The sequence below is a fragment of the Cyrtonyx montezumae genome, unplaced genomic scaffold (genome assembly GCF_038088225.1).
Source record: "Cyrtonyx montezumae isolate F1298 unplaced genomic scaffold, pur_monq_1.0 scaffold_2, whole genome shotgun sequence".
Taxonomy (NCBI): Eukaryota; Metazoa; Chordata; class Aves; order Galliformes; family Odontophoridae; genus Cyrtonyx; species Cyrtonyx montezumae.
Genome location: NW_027071936.1, coordinates 30365189 through 30386720, shown reverse-complemented (window position 1 = coordinate 30386720; position 21532 = coordinate 30365189). Strand labels below are relative to the sequence as shown.

The 21532-nt window shown below is 40.3% G+C and overlaps 1 protein-coding gene across 1 annotated transcript in view; it reads left to right on the top strand.

Annotated features, from left to right (window-relative positions):
- Window positions 1–16552, top strand: part of LOC136048882 (transmembrane protease serine 11E-like) — a 40205-nt gene extending 23653 nt beyond the window's left edge. The window contains exons 7-11 of the mRNA XM_065736782.1: window positions 8675–8713; window positions 10690–10885; window positions 11556–11815; window positions 12507–12649; window positions 13921–16552. Of these exons, the coding sequence (XP_065592854.1) occupies window positions 8675–8713; window positions 10690–10885; window positions 11556–11815; window positions 12507–12649; window positions 13921–14082 (800 nt within the window). The 3' untranslated portion in view covers window positions 14083–16552. The remainder of the gene's footprint in view (window positions 1–8674; window positions 8714–10689; window positions 10886–11555; window positions 11816–12506; window positions 12650–13920) is intronic.
- The last annotated feature ends 4980 nt before the right edge of the window (window positions 16553–21532 follow it).

Here is a 21532-nt window from a genome sequence, read left to right as displayed (position 1 = left end):
TAGACTACTTAAGCCAGCAGAGATACAGGGAGGCCAGACAGCTTTGCTGATTGAACAAGAAACTTGATCCGAATCCTGTGCTGGATGGATCCAGGCTTCCTCACAGCCAGAAATGATTGAGAGCAACTTTTTTTTTTTCCTCTCTCTCTTGGTGATTGAGGTGAGCAAGGTACATTGCAACAATGTGGGGAAATTCAAATATGAGCTGTCACACACCCATTGTTTCTTGATGGGCCAACCAGTCTTCATCTTTAGGATGGTTCGTGATCATAAATGTCATCCCTTTCGACAAAGAAGCACCACTTCTCTTATTCCTCACAGGTAGAAACAGCAAGTAGCTGTAAACCCAAGGTACTGAAGGAGTGATCTGGCTTTTTTTGTTTGTTTGTTTGTTTTTAAGGTGGTTGGATCATGACTTAATGAATCTTAAATCTTTAGTTTAGTTTGACTTGCTTAAAGAATAAAATTGGAAGGAGTAAAAACGTTATTGTTAGAAAATAAATGTGATCTTCTCATCATGATATTAGCTATTTATATTTAATCTGGTAAATGAGAGAAGTGGTTCAGAACTCTGTTTTTGTTGATCTTGAACTGTGCCAGGGTTATTACAGTAATACATTAGTTGCTAGTTAAAAAAAAATTAGCTGATACAATCAAATCGCAGTGTTTTCATTAAATACTTGGTTTCAGTAAAAGATGGCATCTCAATGTTGCTTTGATAAAGCTGTATGATAAACCTCCTGTTGCTTTAATTGGCTGTCCCATCTTAACCATAAAACAGTGACTACATAGGTCTACTACTCTGGACAGGACTAGCATTGTGCAACTGTTACACGTGATACAAAGGAACATAAACAATACCTTGCCGTTTCTAGAAAACAACAGTAAAATTTGAATCTTTATTGCTAATAGTATTTCAACTGTGTTTTGAATCTTAAGCAAGCTACGTTTGGCAGTGCCGTTTAAGAAAAGGAGGTTGACTCTAGTGGAGAGTACAGAACATAGCTCTCCTGTGCCTTCTGAGGAAATGAATGTCTCAAATACAATGTTCATCCTTCTTCCCCTGTCCTGGGAGAAGTGACAATTTACAACAGATCCTGGAAGCCCAGAGAAGTTTTGCACTTTCAGTTTTTTTTCTCCTAAAATATCATGTCCAACTCAAATATTTAAATGAAGGAAAGCTGAGAAGCCCTGGGTTGTTCCATACTTCGCGTTACCTTTCAGACTTGTGCTTCAATGTAGCTTTGACCATTTTGCCAGCTGGAATCTTTGCTTATCTTGAGGCAGTTCTAGAATTTTTTCATGCTAGTTTCTAAAAAATCATTAGACCTTTCAGTGTAATCACCTTATCAAAATATTCTAATTTGGGGGTCATGATATCGCATAGCTTAGGTAAGCATAGCTAACTAGTTGAAGAAATCCAGGTCAGGCACTTATTTCAGTGGCATGCTAGGAGGGTCTGATAAGGGTGATGAGTAAGTCTTCCTCCCAGCATCTGATCTAATCTTGTTGTTCAACACAGTGTCTCAACTTACACTTCACTCAAAAGTGTTTTGGGGATTGGATCCTGCAAACTGCCTGCAGATTAGGTGCAGACTTGAAATCTTCAGCTGCTGTCCAGGGCAAAAGCACAGAATTATTCTGCCAGCCAAGGATCTTGCTTTCCTTTTTCGTTCCAGAGGATGGGTAATTAAGAGATTTGGGGAGATAAAATCTAAACTGATGATGTTTAGAGGTTTTTTTGCTGGTTTTGTTTTGTTTTTGAAAAGCAAAGCTGGGATAGCATTGATGTGAAAATACAGCAAGAATGTAAAACAAAGGAAAATACTGTCTCTTTTGTATCGTCCCTAAACAGTTAATTTTTATATAGAACTGGAAAAAAAATCTTTCTTGGGATATCTTCAGATGTGTTATTACTGAAGTCCTTGTTTCTCTTTTTTCATCTTATAGTTTTAAGTCCCCTAGCCAACTATGGTGGTGTTTCTAGATATATTTGGCTATAGGTCTAAGAGGAAATAGATTGTGATAGATTTATGCACTTGCATCCAGTGGTGTTTGTCCATCTAAATATTTTTCAATGGAGAATCAAAAAAAAAGTCCTAACTTATCTGAAGAGCCATGGAAAGACAGCAGAATGAGATGTCAGGTCATGATGTAGAAAAAAGCAAGTTAGGACTTGCTCTTCCATTGTCACTGAAAGAAGGTGTTAGTTTGTCCTCTATATAGTTCTGGCACCAAAGAGATAAGGCTGTTCTGTTTTTTGTTTTTTTTTTTTCCCCCCAGGATTTCCTGGTTAGAAGTAGAGTCACCTCAGCCTGCATCCCTGTTAGGCAAAGTATAGAGCAGCTTGCCAGCCTATTTCCCCTTGCCAGGTAGGTTGGAAGTCTCTCAAAAAGTGTTTTTGGGAATGTACTCTTGACGTCAGAAAGAAACTGGTTGCAAGATCTGGCACTGTTCAAAGTGAGTAGGAAGTATTCCTGTCTATCACACAGCCAAGGGTTTTGACCATGAACAGTGAGTCATGAATTGGTTTTGATCAACAAGTCAACTGTTATTATTTCTATTTATCTGGCATCAGGGACTTACTACAGCTCATTGCCAAGTACAAAGCCTAGGAAGTAGGTTCTTTCTTCTTTATCAAGTTCTCTTCAGGAGACATGCAGATGAGCATCTGACCTGAATTACTGAATAATGTTTAAGCAAGTTGTAGCTCAAAGAATATATCTGGCAATCTGTGCTTTTTTTGTACTTGGTATGTATACAACCCACAACGGCATCCTGGGGTAGTGAAACAGGATGTGCATCAACACATTGAGAAATACACCAGAGATCCAACATTCCCCTGCTTTGATGATGTTGCCTTGGCACAAGGTGGTATACTTCTGTGTTTGCAGCAGTTTACAGAGCCTGACTGAAGTGGGAGACGCAGAAATGTTTTTTAAAATGAATATTTTGTAGAAACTGAGCCATGCATTGAAAAGACTTGGGGAATGAAACAGTTCTCAACTGTGTGAATGGTGGGTTCTCCCACATGCGTAAAGGAGGGAGTCAGTACTTGAGATAGAGTGGGTAAGTCAGCAGCAGCTGTTAGCCCTCGCTGGGTAGTGACAGTGTAACTCACAGTCTTGCTCCTGCAATGTGACTTTGCAGCCTCTGTTTGTGCCAGGCTTATGTCTTGCCCTTCACAGTGGCAGGCAGGACTACAAAGAAGCCATTGCTGACACCAGAATTTAAATTTGAAGTAGAACTTTAAGCACTGTGAGACTCCTTTTTAACTGGAACTAAAGTTTCTATGGCTTCATGGCTCAATTCAACTGAAAAACATATGAAAAATGTATTTTCACTGATAGCAATGAAGTTTTTCCTTTAGGTTGGATGGGATGAAAGGGAAGGGGATATATGCTGTACTGGAGATGCCGTAGAGCATGACTTGTAAAAGAGGATTCCAGCATATGTTACTGGCTGATGAATCCTCTGGTCCAAGAGCACATATGTATTACTATGCATGTGGAGTTCTGACGACACATGGCACATTATTTTCACACAGGAGGGATGTTGATGAACTAAAGATCATTCATCCTTTATAAGGAGAAGATTATTATCATTTTTGGGCCTATAAATTTCAGTGAAAGATGGGCTATTCTCTTAATCAGAAAATGGAGAATAATTAAGATGGGTTTGAAGACAGCAATGAGGGGAAGTCATGGATATTAGGACAGGTCTTGTGGAAAGGAGCAGGGAGGAAAGGGCAGGGTTACAGGGACAATTAGAGGTACAAAGCTTTTGTCTTGTCCCTACCAGGTTAACTCTCCCCTTCTGAAGGAATGAAGATTGCATCACCTGTCTCTAAGTTATGTTTGCTACTTCCACAAGGGTACTTAACTCTAAGGAGATAATTCCTGTTGAGACACCAGGGAGTATATGGTCATGCTAGTAGGAGTATGTTTTAGGTTATCTGCACTACGTATCCACAGAAGAGCAAGTCTTTACTGCTGAGCCCAAAGCACTCATGTTTTACTGTATTTCAGGAAACTGCTGCATTTCCTTACATTGATGGTTTTTGGAAACGGCTGAGTCTGTCACTTTGAAAGACTGATCTAATTCCCATATCATCCCAGTACCTGGGGCCTGCATGGTCTTTGAAATAACTGAAGAACGTTAGGGTAGAGATATTAGAATAATAGAATCACTAAGGTTGGAGAAGACCTCTGAGATCAACTGTCCACCTACCACCAGTAGTTCCCCACTAAATCATTACCCTTAGAACAATATCTAATTTCTTGAATCAATTTCTTGAGCACCTCCTTCTTTCAGAGAAGATTTTTTTTCAGACATCCAACCTGAATTTCCCCTGGTGCAATCTGAGGTTGTTCCATTTAGTCCTATTGCTAGTTAAACAGGAGAAGAGGCTGACCCTCACCTTGTCTCAGCCTCCCTTCAGGCAGCTGTAGGGAGTTAGAAGGTCTCTCCTGAGCCTCCTCTTCTCCACGCTGAACAATCTCACTTCCCTCAGCTGCTCCCCATATGATTTGTGCTACAGACCACTCACCAGCTTCATTGCCCTTCTCTGGATGTGCTCCAGGACCTTGATATCTTTCTCATGGTGAGCTCCCTCTGGATTATCACTCCCTGTCCTCAGTGTGGGACAGATTCCTACTCTTCTCAGCTGCTCAGATTGGTGACGTACTGAAACTTGACAAATTTCCTTTTTTGTCTACATGTACCACTGTTGCCCTAAATAATGCCAAAATAGGTGAGCCCACTGTTCTGATGCATCTGAGAATTTTGTAATTCCTTGTCATTTTGTGGGAGTTTTGCTATTGAAGCGACAAATGTCAGTAGAAGAAGCAGTTTCCGGTGCTCTCTGATGCATTGCAACACTTTGCTTCAAATGAATGTTTAGGAAGGTGGAATTAGTACTGAAGCACATGCTTTCCTTCTTATTTTAGTTCTTTCACATTTATGATCCTCTGCTCTGTTCATTACCCCATTTAAGATAATCCCTACCTTGCCTTTTCTGGGGGAGAAAACAATGTATGCGAGTAAGAGGTGGGAACTTGGTGTAATAGAGCATGGACCAGAAGGCTGACCTTCAAAACTAACGGTTACAGTGTGGCACATAGAAAACTGCAATTGGAAATTTTTAATTCTTGTGGAAATTAGCATCTGTGAAAATTAAGTAATTGTCCTGATTGAGTTGTATCAGATTCTTGAAATAGCTTTCTTATCTCTAATTTTGCAGGCCTCTCTGACCCTTTCCACACTGAAAACACGTGATGTCCTCTAGTAACGCATTAGTTCAAATTTCTTCAATGTAATGTCTGCTCCATTATCTTCACTCAGGGTTCTGGCTGTTATTTCCCCTTTGATGCAGATGCTGGTCTCCATGATTAAAATTCAGTGAGGGAGTGGATACAAGATCGATTCTTCTGATTCTGTAATGCTGATGTTACTTAGAGACATAATAAAGCAGGGACATTTTATTTTCTGTAGGAATCTCTAAATCTCTTTGAGAGGAATGGTCACATTCACTCTGCAATTAAGTACAGACCCGTAAACATTTAGATGGTTGTGAAAGAGATCCACAGGCTTTGGACACTGAACTCCTCTAGAAATCCTGGCCTTAACTGGTTGTTGTTTATAGGCAATTACCAAAATCAAGCTGCTTACCTACTTTTTCTCACTCCTCTTTTCCATCCATGCTTGCTCAAACATGCGTATTCAGGAGTAAAAATAGGATATTAACTGATAATAATCTTAAATAATAGCTGGATACTTTTCTCATTCATATGAAACTGAGACCAGTAACTTCCATATGTTCAATGATTATTCAGTTAACTGTATATACAAAATTTCTATATTAACTGATCATTTAGCTGGAGAACAGGGCCCTCTTTTGAAAGATGATTTCCCTAAGTCACATTTCAGTAGATTGCTGTGATTTCAATTTAAACATGAGTTTTCTCTTATAAGTTGAGCAAGCTTTAATTTAATAGCGAGTTCCACTTGGCAGGTAGGTAATGTATGTTCAAGTTGAGCTTGTTCTTGTTTACAGTGGAAGCCTGAACACTGTTTTCCTAAATGCAGTACAAGTAACTATTTTTCCATCTGTATGTGGTTGGGATGAGATATGAGGTTTTAATTGTTACTAATTGGTGCTTTTTCTTGGTGGTACAAACAACTAGGGCCAACCAGTAAATGAACAGGGCAGAGAAATCATCTTGTGCCTTGCAAAGCATGACTTGCAACATGCTGGCTGGCACAATCTGAACCAATGTGCTGTTGGCAAGGCCAAAAATGTCAAATAGCAAATGAAGGCAAGCATCCCTTGAGGTGAGACAACAAGGAACTTATTTTTTTTTTTCAAAGAATCATGCAACTTGAAGTGTTTCTGCTTTTGATGGTACCTACTGTGGGTTCAGCTTATCTGAAAATTATGCCAAATTAGCTTTCCAAAAGTGTTACATATGATACCAAATTCAGAGCACAATTGAGTCCTGGGTCTTTGAGTCCTTAGTTTTATCTGTGTGATGTGTTCCTGGGTTTATTGCTACCTGCTTTTGCCTTTTGAGGACTCCTTTTATTTTTTGGATGGATTTTGTTTGTTTGTTTTTGCTTGTTTGTTTTCTTTTTGTTTTCTGTGGTGTTTTCTTTGGTATCACTGTTCCAGCTCTCATCTTGAGATAGGTGGTCAGGACACTGCCTCTGACACAGATCTCTAAAGCAAAGCTGTGACTGTACTCTGATGAATACAGCATTACACTTATGGCTTGACATCAGTGCACTTTTACTTTAGCAGTGGGTGGAAAAGAGAGTACACGAAGTGCTTGATAAAATATGCTAAAATTCAGAGCTGTAAAGGCATCCTGTTTTGACTCACACTGTGTATGTGGAAATGTTGTTTCTCCAAATACATTTGGGATAGTCTGTCTGGAAGCAATAGATAGGCCTCAGAGCAGAACGTGAGGTTTGTAGGTTCTTTCAGGTGCCTCATAAAAAAGCAATAGAGATGTAGACAGATGCATTGCCGAACAGCTGTGTGACTCATAGCAAAACCCGGCGTAGTGAGAACATGACAACTGAATTGCTTCTGGCACTGTGCTTGAACAAGCTGGTTGCTTCTTTTGTGTTCTTGATTAGCTTTGCAACATAATATAAATAATTGACTTTGGGCTTGATAATTAGGCATTATGAGTTAAATGTCTCCCCACCCAGAGAGAAGTTAGAAAAAAATAATTTAAAAAAATCAGTATTGTACTTGAAGGCAGAAGATGTGCTTTCGCTGTTTATTACACTTGTTGCTTTATTTCCATTTTCCAGCTTTACAATATTAGAATGACCCAAATGCTGAATAGTACTGCAAATGTTATGAATTTCCAGGAAAATACCAGATGCTTGTCAGAGTTGAAATATATAAATAGGGCCTGATTTTTTTCAAAGAACAACTTGACAGCATCACCACACAGATGAATAACCCAGACTTTTAGTGTGGCTCTCCACCCATTTTTTCCCTTGCATTTCAACTGTTTGAAATTTGCAACACTGTTGAACCTCTCTGCTGGTGTAACTTTTACTATCTGGTATTATTACACTGTGATTTAAGAAATCTTGGCAACAAACAGTGATATTATCCAGGGAAATTAATGGAATATAGCCAACATTTCCGAAGCCCAGAAGTACCTCTACTCAATTTTTGTCTACTTTATCTGTCACAGCAGTTAAGAAAGTGCAAGTAAGCACTTGTACTGATGGGAGACGCCACAAGTTGTTGCTTGCCTGCCAGTAAACCTTATCTGGCTTTATTACATGAATGATTAATAAAAATGTGTCACTACGTAAACTTTAAATTATAATTTACTCTCCAATTTTATAAAATAAAGCAGTGGTTGCATGCACGTTTGCCCTGCCACTGGCTTTGCTCTGTAATGTTCCCTGTAATCTGCTTAATGTCATATTAAGGTTGAGTATCTGCCTAGTAATAGCGGATTGCAAACATGCATACAGGAAGAGTGTCAAGTACACAGGCAAAACACAGGTGATGAGAGCACAGTAGTCAACAAGAATGACACAGAGCCCTTTGCAGTCAAAAGAAATTCTTTGTCCTGGTTGGCATGGTTTGGGATCAAAGCTAGGATATTATTCTATGTAATTGCAAAGAGATAAAAATGTAGAAAGTGGATAAGGTTGGAGATCTTCCCAGAGAAGCTGTCTTATCTGGAGACTGTGAAGTTGTGGGTACTGTGCAAGTACCTCTGGACTATTTAACAATGGTTTTAAAAGTGTGATTATCCTCTAGATTGCTGGCAGCTGGAATGGTAGCTCTAGTGGAAAAGAAGGTGCTCTGTAAGTGGAGAGACCAATATCTTGAGCCTGTGCTCATTAGTGATAGCCAAAGTGTATTGTATTGTTGCATACCAAGAGCAGCCCTGTGGCCTGGACCTCTGAGGATATTGACTGCCTGGAGTACAGCAAACTGCACCGCAGGAGTGGGTGCGACAGCCAGTGTAAGAACATAACCACCTATGAGCTGTACTGGCTTCTATTGCAACCTACTTCTGCCTCCTGGGCCACTCAGTACTCAAGCAGCCACAGGAGCTGGATGACCATGGAGATAATAAGCCTTGTCTGTGCTTTCTTGGCCTCACTCTGAATTTTGTTTGTTTCTTTGTTTCAGATGTGGAGAGGAGAAGAGCAGAAGCTATCTTCAATGACAGTAAGTGAGGGCTTTTTAAGCTTGAGAAACTTCTGATTAGTTTCATTTCTAATTAATTAGATTAATTAGCATTAACATTCTCCAAACATTTCTTCCGGCTCTTTAAAAGTCTTTTCCCTCTTGTCAAATGAATGTGTCCTTGTGCTTTACGCACATATGAGAAAATCCTGCTCAGAGCAGAAGTCTTAGTTATAGGGAAGCTTTTTGTTAGTGCCTCCTGGGATTCTTAGGAAAACTCTCGTTACTGACAATGAAAGACAATGAAAAAATGTATAGAAGTTATGTCAGTTTCTGGTTATAATGAAAATATTGTGGCTTTGGAATGACTAGTAGCACAAAAATTGTTATTAAGACAGCGTGATCGGTCTTCTAAAGATGCATTTCTGGGTTTGACTTGAGGTAGTCTGTTTTAAAGATGTTTAAAGCTTTCAGGGTCAAAGTCAGCTTGTTTAATGATTGAAAAGTCATAGAAAGCCATCTTCAAATGGGCTTCAGGTAATAGAAGATGAAATAACATTGCTTTTTGAGTTGATTTTATGTTCTGGTGTTCTTCGGTTCCTGAGGGAACTGTGAGTTTTCCCTTGTGTTTTGAACCTTGACCATGCAGGTAGTTGATAGCATTGTGTAGATCCAGGTCCAGTAATTGAAGATTACCTAGAGTTTTCAGGATGAAAACATGCTTGTATAGATGATCTCAGCAGGTATGGTATATTCTCCCATTTTCCTTTCACGTGGGAAATTTAGGACAAGTAGCTGTACCTTTACATGCCACTGATTTCCTTCATTGCAGTTTTAAATCTCATCACAGTGCAGACATTATACTGACCCTGTGAGCTTCTAGATATTGTGTAATATTTTCCAAATTTATGAACAGCTTTCAGTCTGGTGAGTTATTGCTGCTGCTTTTGACTATGAGGTACTGTTAACATCACCTTGTGCAGATCCTAGCAGGAAGGGGCAGAGGTAACACTCTGCGTGGCTCCAGTGTTTGCTTTCTGATGACTTCGAGGGCCTGGAGCTGGCAGCTCTTCAGTGAGGTATTTTCATGTTGTCCCCACTCTGGGTCACTGTCTGAGGGAGACAGACAATGCAATAGTTTGAATTGTATTGTCACTATGCAAATAATTCTTAGCTCTGTCTCTCTTTCAACTGATTGGGATAGTCCTCTATCTGTGTAGCTGAAATCAGGGCCTGGATGAAAGCTAGTGAGTCTTGGTTCAGGTAAGATCAATGTGATTGAATGGGAGAAAAGAGCTGAAGCAGCTCCCTCGATTGAGGAAGTTTCTAAAGCTACTGGGAAGCTTCAGCTGTTCCCATATGGCTGTTTCAAGGCTGAAACCGTAGATATTTTCATTCTTCTTTGGGTTTGGAGGCTAATACTTCATGGATGCACACCATGCTGGAGGTATCCATGTTTGTTGTTGGTTTTTATCTCTGGCTTGGACTGGCACGTTGCTCTTTGCCTGAAGTGACTCTCAAGGTTTGGTTGCAAATTGCCATTCCTGCAATATGCAATGTACAATTGCCTGGTTCCAAGCAACAACTTGTGTAGTCTGCATGTGTGCTTAGTAAAACCCATGGCTTGGACCACTGCCATCATTCATGTTTTATCCTAGTGACAAATCACATGGAATGTTTGAGTTGGCAATCCCTAGATGTGGGAATTGTCCTGTTTGTATGGTGAAGGGTTTTGATTCTTGATTTGGGCTGTTGATGCACCTCAACCTGAATGGTTGACCATCATGGTTTACCATGATAGTCAGTTGTTCATTCAGGTTTCTAACGTAATGGGTTATGCATGAGGATCTTCTCTGTTTTGGGAACTGGTGGAAGGTATGTTTTCGTGTTGGTGGTATACTGTTAGAGAACCTAGAGGTGTGTGATTTTTACATCTATTTTCCCATTACCTACAGCCATTGGTAGGCATGTTTGCTATACAGAGGAGTAACTAATGCATTTTCTTTCCTTTTTGGCAGTCTGCGGGTTACGGCAGAATAGATCAGTCAAGTCAATAGCAAAAGCAACATCCTTGCGAATAGTTGGTGGATTGTCTTCTGCAGAGACTGGAGACTGGCCGTGGCAAGCTAGTTTGCAGTACAATAATGTCCATCGCTGTGGTGCAACACTCATCAGCAATACGTGGCTTGTATCTGCTGCTCACTGCTTCAGAGAGTAAGTTCCCAGCTTAGAGAAAATCTGCAGCAGAATGTGCCCCTCTTGGATCAAGCTGTGGGGCTTTCCAGATTTAGAGCACACTCCTAACTCTTTTCAGGAGAGAAATTTTCTGCCTTGGAGGAGGAAAAAATCAGGGTTGGGCAGTCCCATCACTTATTTCTAAAGGTGCTCTTTCACACTGCAATTAGACTGCTGCTGCTGCTGCAGGCTTCTACCACAAAGTTATAAGCCCAGATTTCTACTTTTCCACTCAGCCATGCCTACTCAGAACTTTTTGTTTCGTGTGTGGCCATTGTGAAGCTAAGGAGCATATAAGATGAAACAGCTCTTTGAGTGAATTAACATCCAGAAAGAATAAAGATGAATTTTCTAGCAGAAGAACTGTTGGACTGATTACATATGCCCTGTGGCTAAACAGTGGCTAAATCAGGAATGAGAAGTTGAAGGGAGTAGGAGACCATGGTTGAAAAGGGAGTGCAAAATTGCCTTCTTCTAGAAACAGCCTACAACTACATGGGGTTACAGTGTTATGGCAAGTGATGGGGGCTTGAGAATCTTCTAGGGAACTGGCTTGAAGGAGTTATAAGATAAAGGTTCTCGACAAGTTTATACTCTTGAGTACTTGTATTTTACAGCCAAATCTTCACTGCACTTCTACCTTTTTCAGAATGAGTCACCCTCACAAGTGGACTGCTACTTTTGGAGCTCTTTTGAAGCCACCAACCTTGAAACGATCAGTCAAGACTATTATTATTCATGAAAAGTACCGCTACCCAGAACATGATTATGACATTGCACTTGTGAAGCTCTCTAAACAAGTTGAGTTTACGAGTAACATACACCGCGTTTGTCTGCCTGAGCCATCTCAGACTTTTCCTTATAACATTTATGCTGTCATCACAGGCTGGGGAGCGCTTACCAATGACGGTGAGTCCCACGCCTGCCGGGCAACCCACAAACCATAGTGCTGATTTGCTACTGAATAGGTACCACCTGTGTAGCTTTATGTTGTATGGCAGCAAGCCTGGCTTTTTGTCTATAAGTAAGGGATTTGTTCAACTGTGAGCAGCAGTTTCTTGCTATAGAGTTGCCAAAGAGAGAGGTACCTATCTAAGCAGAAAATAGCTCAAATGTTTCAGTCTTTCCATTTTATATTGTAGATATTTAAAACAGGTAGTCAAGCCATGCGTATGTTAATGGAGGGCCTAAGAAAATATTCCCTCAGTTCAAGAAGCTACAGAGTGCTGTGCAAGCTTTCAAGAAAATTTCCACAGTGAGCTGTCCCCACTCACACATACCCGGCAAAGTTGTGAGTACAATTAGGAATAGAACCAGGATTTCTTAATCTCATATCATCTGCCCAAATTGATAGGTAATTTGTGTTCTGTGGTATTAGGCAGAAATTTGTACAATACAGTGTTACACTTTGGGTACTGTGTATCATCCAGTTATTAGTTCTGTCATGATATTACAGTGACACTGTGTATGAACATCTTCCTTAAAGGCCCAACCTAGAGAGAAAGAAGCAACACCTCCATATTATACCAGATTAAACTGGTGCTTCATAAAATAACATTAAATGCAGTTCTGTTAATGCCTGAACTATTCTTTCCCTCAGGTCCAACTCCTAATACTCTTCAGGAAGCAACAGTGAAACTTATCGACTCAGACACTTGCAACAGAGAAGAAGTGTATGATGGGGACATAACACCCAGGATGTTGTGTGCTGGATACTTGGAAGGAGGCGTAGATGCTTGTCAGGTAACCATAGCTGAAAATTAGAAAGGAGGACTATTTTAATGCTGATTCCAGTATTTGGCTGACCAAATCTTCATGAGCAGTGTATTAGTCCTTTAATCAGGCTCTGTTCAAACAGGAATTAAGATGTTAAATGAAATACCATTTCTTAAAATTATTTAGCACATAAAACCCATATTGGAGAAGTTATATTAGTATAATACTCAGAACTAAACCTTTTGTGGCATGAGATAAAATTCTCATTCTGTAAGTCAAAATAGCTGCTATAAGCCCAATTGCTTCTCATAATATCTTCCATGAAATCTAACTGTTTTTCAAAAATAGCACCTGTATCCTGCATGATGATGCTTTATTCCTCCTTTGTTGCTGCCATTCTACACCAGACCCTTGTTGGGACAGCAGCTACTAGCAGGTGGTTATATTTTTGCACATTCCATAGGGATAACTTTTAAAAAGCCAACTGCTAAATATGTTACATATTAAGAATACACTGCTAAGTGCTGGTTCAAAACAGTTCCCTTCCATAACTGCTTGCAGGTAAGTCATGGAGATCTAATTCCTCTGTTCCTGTCCTACTCAGCATCAGAGAGACCTGAACAGAAGGGTGCAACTGCTGTGTATTTCAGTACTGCATTTTTTGCTGTGTATTTCAGTACTGCATTTTTTGCTGTGTATTTCAGTACTGCATTTTTGCTGGACGATAGGGAATTTGTTCTGTTGTGTGATGACTGCCTTCAACCCTGCAAGATTTCTACTGAACTATTATTACCACATCATGCTACTAAACAGTATCTGAATTCAGCCCTTGAGAGTGACTAATATCTTGAGGAGATATTATCTAATTAGAAGACCAATTTTCTGATGAAATCCTTTTTGAAATGTTATTGCTGCAAGTGATTAAAAGAGTTTGCTGAAAAGATAGTGGTTACTGTAAAAACAAACAAAAAGATGACTTTGTATGAGGAGAAGACAAGGCAGCATGGGGAATGTTTCACAAAATGGGAAGGGGACTTTTCCTTTGTGTGACTTTTTTTAATGAAAGGATACTGTACAGTCACAGACAGATCAAGAGACTTCATGGCAAACAGGAAATTGCCACTGATTGCAGATTCAAATTTCACAGCCTGGATTCTGCACAAATAGAAGCTATTGAAATTCTGCTTGCTTTTCTCTTATTGGATGCACCACACCACTTGCTTTTGTCTATGAAGAGAATTGTATTTTCCCTTCTGATCAATTAAATGTTTTTGTTTGTTTTTCCCTTCTTTCTCTAGGGAGACTCTGGGGGACCACTGGTTACTCCAGATTCTAGACTGATGTGGTACCTCGTGGGAATAGTGAGCTGGGGAGATGAATGTGCCAAACCAAATAAACCTGGAGTTTACACACGAGTCACTTATTTCCGTGACTGGATTACCTCAAAAACTGGCATCTAATTCCAAAATCAAAAATGGATTTAATTACATAAGTTGCATGTAACTCATAATTGTCTGTAATTGTGAAAGGTTATTTTTTTAGTATACGTATTTCTGTTAGTTTTGGTCAAAGCAGTGCTTGCTGCAGGCAAAACTTATCTTTGCTGTCAGAGATCCTAAGCCCTTGTGAATTTATACTAAATGTATGAGATTGCCTTCATCTTTGAGCTTTGAAGTGTTCTCATTTTTATCAGAAATTATAAGCAGGTGTTATTAAACTAACCTTTAAAAGCTGCAATTTACCTTTCTTATAAACACAAGCATTTTTTCAGGAAATAAGAAAATTTTTTTTCAGCTATGGCTGAGGTCTGAAGATGTCCACGCTCTAAGCATAGAGTAAGATGAACCTTCTTCCTCCAGTGAATCAAATACTGTCACAGCTGGTTTTTTTTAGGAAAGTGAACCCTTGATTATAATTCTCATTAGAGGTCATCGTTTGCACAGACTGCATCTGAGACCTGGGATACTCACCCTGCTCAGTGGTCTTGAAAGCTAACTGGGTGCGCCAGGACTGCGGGCAGGTGCTAACTAAGGAAGAGGAGGACTTCTGTGCTTGCAGTTTGTTCAAAAGGAAAAGACAGAAGTTTGATGTTCTTGTTATAAAGCACATTTTTATAACAGAAAATTTTTGGTAGATTTTATGAAGTTCAAGTTACTCAAAAATGCTATTATAGAAGTGCTGTATCACAATACTGTGTTGCTACCTCTGGAGCATCACCCTTCTCCACAGACTGTTCAACTCACAGCATACTAATGATACAGAAACACTAGCTTTACCAAAATTTATTTGTAATGTGTGACCCCCACAAACAAGCTCACTGGAATTCAACCCAGCATTTAAAGTTTTGCTAATGGAAAAATAAGTACTGACCTCAAATAATCTGGGAACTACCTTTTGACATCAAGTCAAGAAATAGTGTGCTTTTCCAAGGGCGTGCCATCCAGCAGAAGTCATCTCACTGCGGAGAAAATAAGTAGTGATAAACCATCTTGCCACACTGATGGATTAATTTCTGCCATGAATAAATACGATCCTGTCTTATGAATCTGAAGAGCAATTTCATATTAAACAACAGTCCAGATGAAAACTTCAGAGTAAATGCTATCCTTATACGCGGACTAAACACTTCTGCTGCCTCTGTGCACGACACCTAGAAGACTACTGGTGGAAGGGAGTCCATCCAGTGACATGACTATTGCTGTTCCCTACAGCCCAGGCCTTCAATATATGGAACCAAAATGTCAGTCCAGTACTGCCTCCTTCTGCTGTCTTTGAATGGTCACAGGACTGCTTTTAGGCTGTGAATACAGGACTCACAGGAGTCTGTATGAGACATGAAAGAAGCTGCAAACCCCACAGCTAAACTTAAAACAACTGAAAAATCTCTCCAGAGCATCTCACCTCCTCTTCTGCTCAGGACTGTGTCTCTCCTCAGCCCTTCTACCGCACAAGCTCCGTAATAATCAGAATCCATGGTGATAGAATGCTTAGCATTTCCTGAAAACTCAAACCCTGAATGAAAAAATACAGGCGGATGGAAAATCTGATGTTGAAGCTTTAAAGGGGTGGGAGAGAGATCATCTTATTTTTCAGCTCCTTCCAGTCTTTTTTCCATGTCTTCTGAATTTTAGTTAAAAAACAAAACAACCATAAAAATGAAGATGCCTTCTCTCAGAAAGACTTGAAGGTTTTAGTTCAGCTTTGCTTTTGAAATAATAGTATCTTTCTTCTGACTTGCCATGTTGGTTTAAAAATGAATAGGATCTTGGGACAGTTCGGAGGATAATCAGATGCAGCAAATCTGTTTGCTTAATTTATTGATGAAGTTTGTATTTTATGCACTTTTGAGTTGCTGCTATTTTTAAACTAAGAATTTACTCTGGGCTAAATAGAAACTGTAGAGTTTGGGATTAGGTCACTTGGGAACAATGTTTTCTTGTAGTGTTCAGGTCCCACTTCTGTGAGAGAATGCGAAAAAGAAATTCCACCTAATTTTTTTGCCTCTTATTGTTTTGAAGCTGAATTCCCTTCCTTATCATCAGCAGATGAATTGCAATTGGAAGTGAACTGTAGTTCACTTTCACAGAGACGTAAGGCTTTGTTTTCCACTTAAATCTATCTTTTTGCCTACCAAATGGAGGGGCAGCAATAAGGGGGCAAGGCCCAGGTTATCTATAATCCGTATAAACTGGTTCCTACCTCACACTGAAAGTAACATGTATTTAATACCTTTAAAATGAGAAAGGCAGCCTTTATTTCAGATTTTGTTGTGAGAGGCCAAACAGCCAAGATGCGTGTGGGAAAATGTCTACCTTACTCAGGGAGTCCTGAGCCAGCCAGATGCACTTTTCTTCACAAACTTTTAACAAACTGTCTGGCCTGGGTTTGTCTTATACTCCGTGTCAGTGTTTTATTTATGAAAACTGTTTTCTGCAGAATAATTAAAAAAAAAAAGACTACTGTGTGGTTAAGGAAAAAGGTTTATAAAACCTTTTATTGTTAAGATTTAGTAAGGATTTGAATGATATAAAGGTAATATATTTCATAACATTAAATGTATTTAAAAACAATTGCTCCTTTTTTGTCCTTTCTTCCTTATCTATGCTGAAATGTGCGATTGATTCAGAATGGACTAATCTTCAGTTTGTTTTAAGACCATTCTGAAACTGCAGTTCTTTGTTTGTTGCTGATCCTAGGAATTTTGGTTCTAAGAGTGGTTGGAGCTTTACAGACATTTCTGCAGCAACAGAAGTAAGGTGTTAATTTTGTAATATACTGAAATATTTTAATGGGAATTTCAGTACTGCAGGGCTATGTAAATTTGAGAGTAAATCTGAACCGTTGTCCAGGAAACAACCACCTCGCTTCTTGCCTTGTGAAATCCTGTCCTTGTAATTTAATGCTCCTGGCTCTTGGCAGTAGGGATTTTCATGCAGCTTGACGTACCCATTTTCCTGAGATTACCCAGGCAGATTTACAGCTTCCAGAAGCGTGTTCCAAACTCCTGGTTATCCAAGTCAAGTTGGTTCAGGCTTGCCCAATGCTAACTTGCAACCTGGAGCATGGAGAAGAAGGAAATAAGAGCCTGATTGCACAAGGCCTAATCGCCTGAGGAGGTCTGGTTGAGTGACATCAAGCTGTCATTGGGATACCTTATGTAAGTAAAGCTTGTAGAAACTCCAATTCCATACCTACTGTTCCTGTTAACAAATTAGAAGAGTGTAGAGCCAGAAGATATTACGTACCCCCCAGTTAATACTGCGTTTTGGCAACTTGCAACTTGTGTTGGAGATATACGTGCATGGTAAAGCTGGCTTTGCTTTTGGAAATGCTTTCAAGCATGTTAGCTTGGAATCACCTTGGGTAATTGGCACCTTTGTTTATCTGCATCAGGATTTTAAGAACACTGTTAATGTGGTTTCTAGGAAGGTGTCACTACCAATGCTAACTTTAAGCGAGAAGACTCTTCTGACCTTCACGTTGTGATGGTCAGGGCCTTTTAAATGTGCCAGCTGAGCACTTTCACACTGTATGTCCTTCCAAGAAGAGCAGATAAAAGCCTTAGCATGCTATGGCCAGCCATTGCCTATGGCAAGATGTCTGGAAACCTATTGAAGGAACACAGCTGATGTGGATTTATGGATATTTCTGCACAGGCCTGCGTACTAAAGGGAATTGTGTTACTTGAAAGTATTATGACCAACACATTTTTTAGGGAAAAAATGACACTGCGATTTGCAGCTATTTATTTATTAACTAAATAAATCAGCAAAGCAAATACATCGTTCAAAATTGCCATTAGGAAGTTCTTATCAAGAATTAGTAATTGCACCTGAAATTCAGAAAATTAAGACTTTAAAAAAGTGTCAGTGGCTAGGATTTTCATAGCAGATGAAAGGGAGACTTGCAGCTATCTTCTATAGCTCATTTTGCAAACATAGTCTTTACAGAGGTATTCAGTACCTGCACACAGAATGAGCCTAAAATAGTGCACCAGCTCAAGCACAGAAAGGTTGTTCTGACAGCAAGGTACTAGTGACTGACCTCAGGATGTCAGAAGGCTGAAAGCCTTCTTTGGTAGCTTTTGCCAATCTCAAAAACTATAGCTTACTTTAATGTGGTACAACTACAAAGGATTGTTTTGTTTTCTGTTTAAAATATTTTTATTTTTTATAACAAAGGTCTTGGGTATATATATATTTTTAAAGATATATTTTAAAATTTAAATATATTTATAAAATATATTTAAAATATATATTTTTAAAAGACGAGATTGTGTGTGAACTGAAATGGCTCCAGGTGTTTCAACTTTTACTTTTTAGTCTTGGAAAAGAAGCACAAAACCTGTATGCTTTTTATTTGGTACCATCAACAAAGAGATACTACCAATCTGGGAGCCATTAATTTGACTAATGTGGTAAACAGAACCTGCTGGTTTTATTTGGCATTTGGGCTTAGAATGCCCATATTTATAGTTTAATTGCTAGTTAGTGTCTGCTTTATTCTTTCTGAATTGATGGGCAAGAATTAACTGGTTGTTGCTATTTCTCCATTTAGGCAAAGGGCTTTTCAGTGTTGAGTGTTACTATGCAAAATCTGCTTCATGTGGGATGACTGCATATTGAGGTGATGGGCATCTTAAGAGTGCAATAACCAGGACAGAAGCAGGGTATGTAGCAGATTCTTTTAGTTATTTTTCGTAACACATTTGTTGGTTAAGTGCTTAAAAATAAGAATTTAGTTTCACCTTAAACATATATATAGAGAGAAACATGATTATTTTTTAAGGAAACAAACCACACATTAAAGGTGAAAATCGCAAAGAAAAAATGTCTGCTTTAGTTTTGCTGCTTTGTTATTTTTTGCTGTTTTCAGACTTTTCTTCACTCTTTTTTTCACTCCTTCTAGCTGGAACTCCATTTAATTCATCTCATGAGGTATGCAAGATGCTCTTGAAGTCATTGAAATAATATAATTAATTTTATATTTATTAATATATTAGTATACTCCGACTTCGGGTCTTTTGCAAAAAAAAAAAAAAAAAAGCTGAAAAGCAAATGCCAGCCTTAAATATCAATAGTCTTACTAGTATGCATTGCATTTGTTTTCCTGCATTGCTTTCTTGGTTTCTCGTCTTTCAGTCCACCATTTTAGACTTCTAGTGCCCTCTACTGGTCCTACGAAGTTTGTCTACATCTCTGCGTGTTTAAAAAAAATAAAATAAAATAACAAACAAACAGAACGCATCTAGCAGGCAAGTACTTTCAGTGTGAACCTGCCAAGTACTTGCATGCACAAAGAGGATCAAAACTTGGGATCTGAAGGGCGATGCCACCAGCCTGGTAAGAGGGCTCTTAGTTTGGGGTCTTAACAAGAATCCAGGAAATGGGAAGAGGAGGCGGCAGAGAAAATGATATGAATGGAAGGGGATGTGGAGTTAGCGGTACCAGAGCTCTGAGGAGACAGCACGAGCTGCCACAGCTTGCTGCGATTGATCAGCGCTGGCTGAATGCCACTCGCCGCGCATTCAGCCAAGAATACGATACGCCCCGTTTCGCGGGCAGGGAGGCGTGCCGCGCAGCGCGGCCTTAGCCCGGCCCCTCATGTCGGCGCAGGCGGAGCGGTGTCGGCTTCCTGCCGCTCCTCCCCGGCAGCGCGCAGGCCTGCTCGCGGTGCCAGGCCGCCGAGGTGAGGGCGGGCGGCGGTCGGGCCGCGTGGGGTGCGGGGAGGCGGGCGGGCTTGAGCTGAGGGAATGTTCTAGGGCCACGGAGCTTCTGCTGGCTCTCCGTTGAAGAGAGGGGCGGCCCGAAGAGCTGAGGGCCTCGGGGAGGGACGGGTTTGTTGTAACGCTTTTTGGCTTTGTGTCGATTCGCTTAGGAGACGCGGTTTTTAGCTCGGTGTTGTTGCCCCGCGGGGTTGGTAAGAGCGGGGGTGAGTGTTGTCTCTCTGCTGACCAAACAGGAGCGGGACCTGCTTCCGGAAACCTTGGGTAGGTGGGATGCGGCCAGGCCTCCCTGCTGTCCCGGCCTGCTGAGCAGCTGATCCCTCTTAACTCCGAGGTAAGGAGCGCCGTGAAACCGAAGCAGAAGCATCCATCCTGAGCTTTTGCCGTTCTTCAGAGCATCTCAGTCCTCCTTTCCCAGGTGTAGCTTCTTAATTTGTGTTCTACAAGCAGCTGAGGCTAAGAAATGGAAGCGTTTGCATAAGCCCTGGGTGCTTGGTAAGGACGTTCTGTGAGGGACGTTCAAATGGGCTTGAGGTAAGGTGAGAAGTGTGGCTTGGATGCTGAAATACGTTAGCAGAGTTCTGCCCTAGAACTGCTTGACAGAAGTTAGCCACTAACTTCTCTTTTGGAGTAACTAAACATGTTTTGCCAAAGACAGCTGGCATGCAGGTAGCAGCTCTGTGCTGTAACAGAGTGAAGAAGGAGAACTTGTGGTGCATAGATACATTTGAGAAAAACCATTCTCAAATGTGTTTTTGTAATATGGATGGCGAACTTCATGTGTTCATTGTATATCCTCGTTGTTTACAAATGGCTGTCAGTAAGTAGCTGAGGGCTGTAAGGAAGGAAGATGAATGTGTTTTATCTCATGGTGGGTCAGTTTCTCCACCTTTGAAACAAAATTGTTTTGTTGTGGGCAGTCCCGAAGCAAGCGTGCTGTGGAAGATGACCATGGAGGAGCTGAGCAGCTTGAGGATGGTTGCTTTGGGTCATTATGTGATTGTGGTAGTGTAAACTGAGAAGTCTTTCAATCTGGATTTCCAGACAGGGAGGAAGAATTAAGGCTTTTAGCTGAGCAGAGGCTCAAGTACTGGACTCTCATATATGGTCTGATACTTTCTGCCTTGAGAGCTATTTCTAGGATCATCTATTAACACTGATATTGCTTATATTCAGTGCTTGCTGTGAAAGTGCATAGGAGCAGTGCTGAAGTGGCTAATGATGGAAGGTGCTACATGATAATTGTCTTCTGTGCTATGGTATGAGATTTAGTATCTGCACTGTGGGGCATCTTAACTGGTCAGATTTGTGGCCTACTCTTCAATGTACCCCTGTCTCTTCTCTTAGGAGAAGGGATTGTAAGCTGTGTTTAAAAATCTATTGGTTTTCAGGGCTGTTTGCAGGGATCTTGTGTGTGTTCTTTCTCAGCTGCAGTGGATACTGATGTTCTGGGTCAAACATGGGGATTGTTTTGCTTCTGTATTTGGTGGCAGTTTCTGGCAGGTCCAGAAGGGGAAAATTTCTAGCCTGCATAACAAAAGAATTATAGAATGGCTTGAATTGGAAGGGACCTCGAAGAACCTGTGGGCAGGGTTGCCAGCCACTGAATGAAACTCTAGATCAGATTGCCTAGGGCCCCATCTAACCTCACTTAAAATGAATAAAAATAAAAACCATAGGAATGC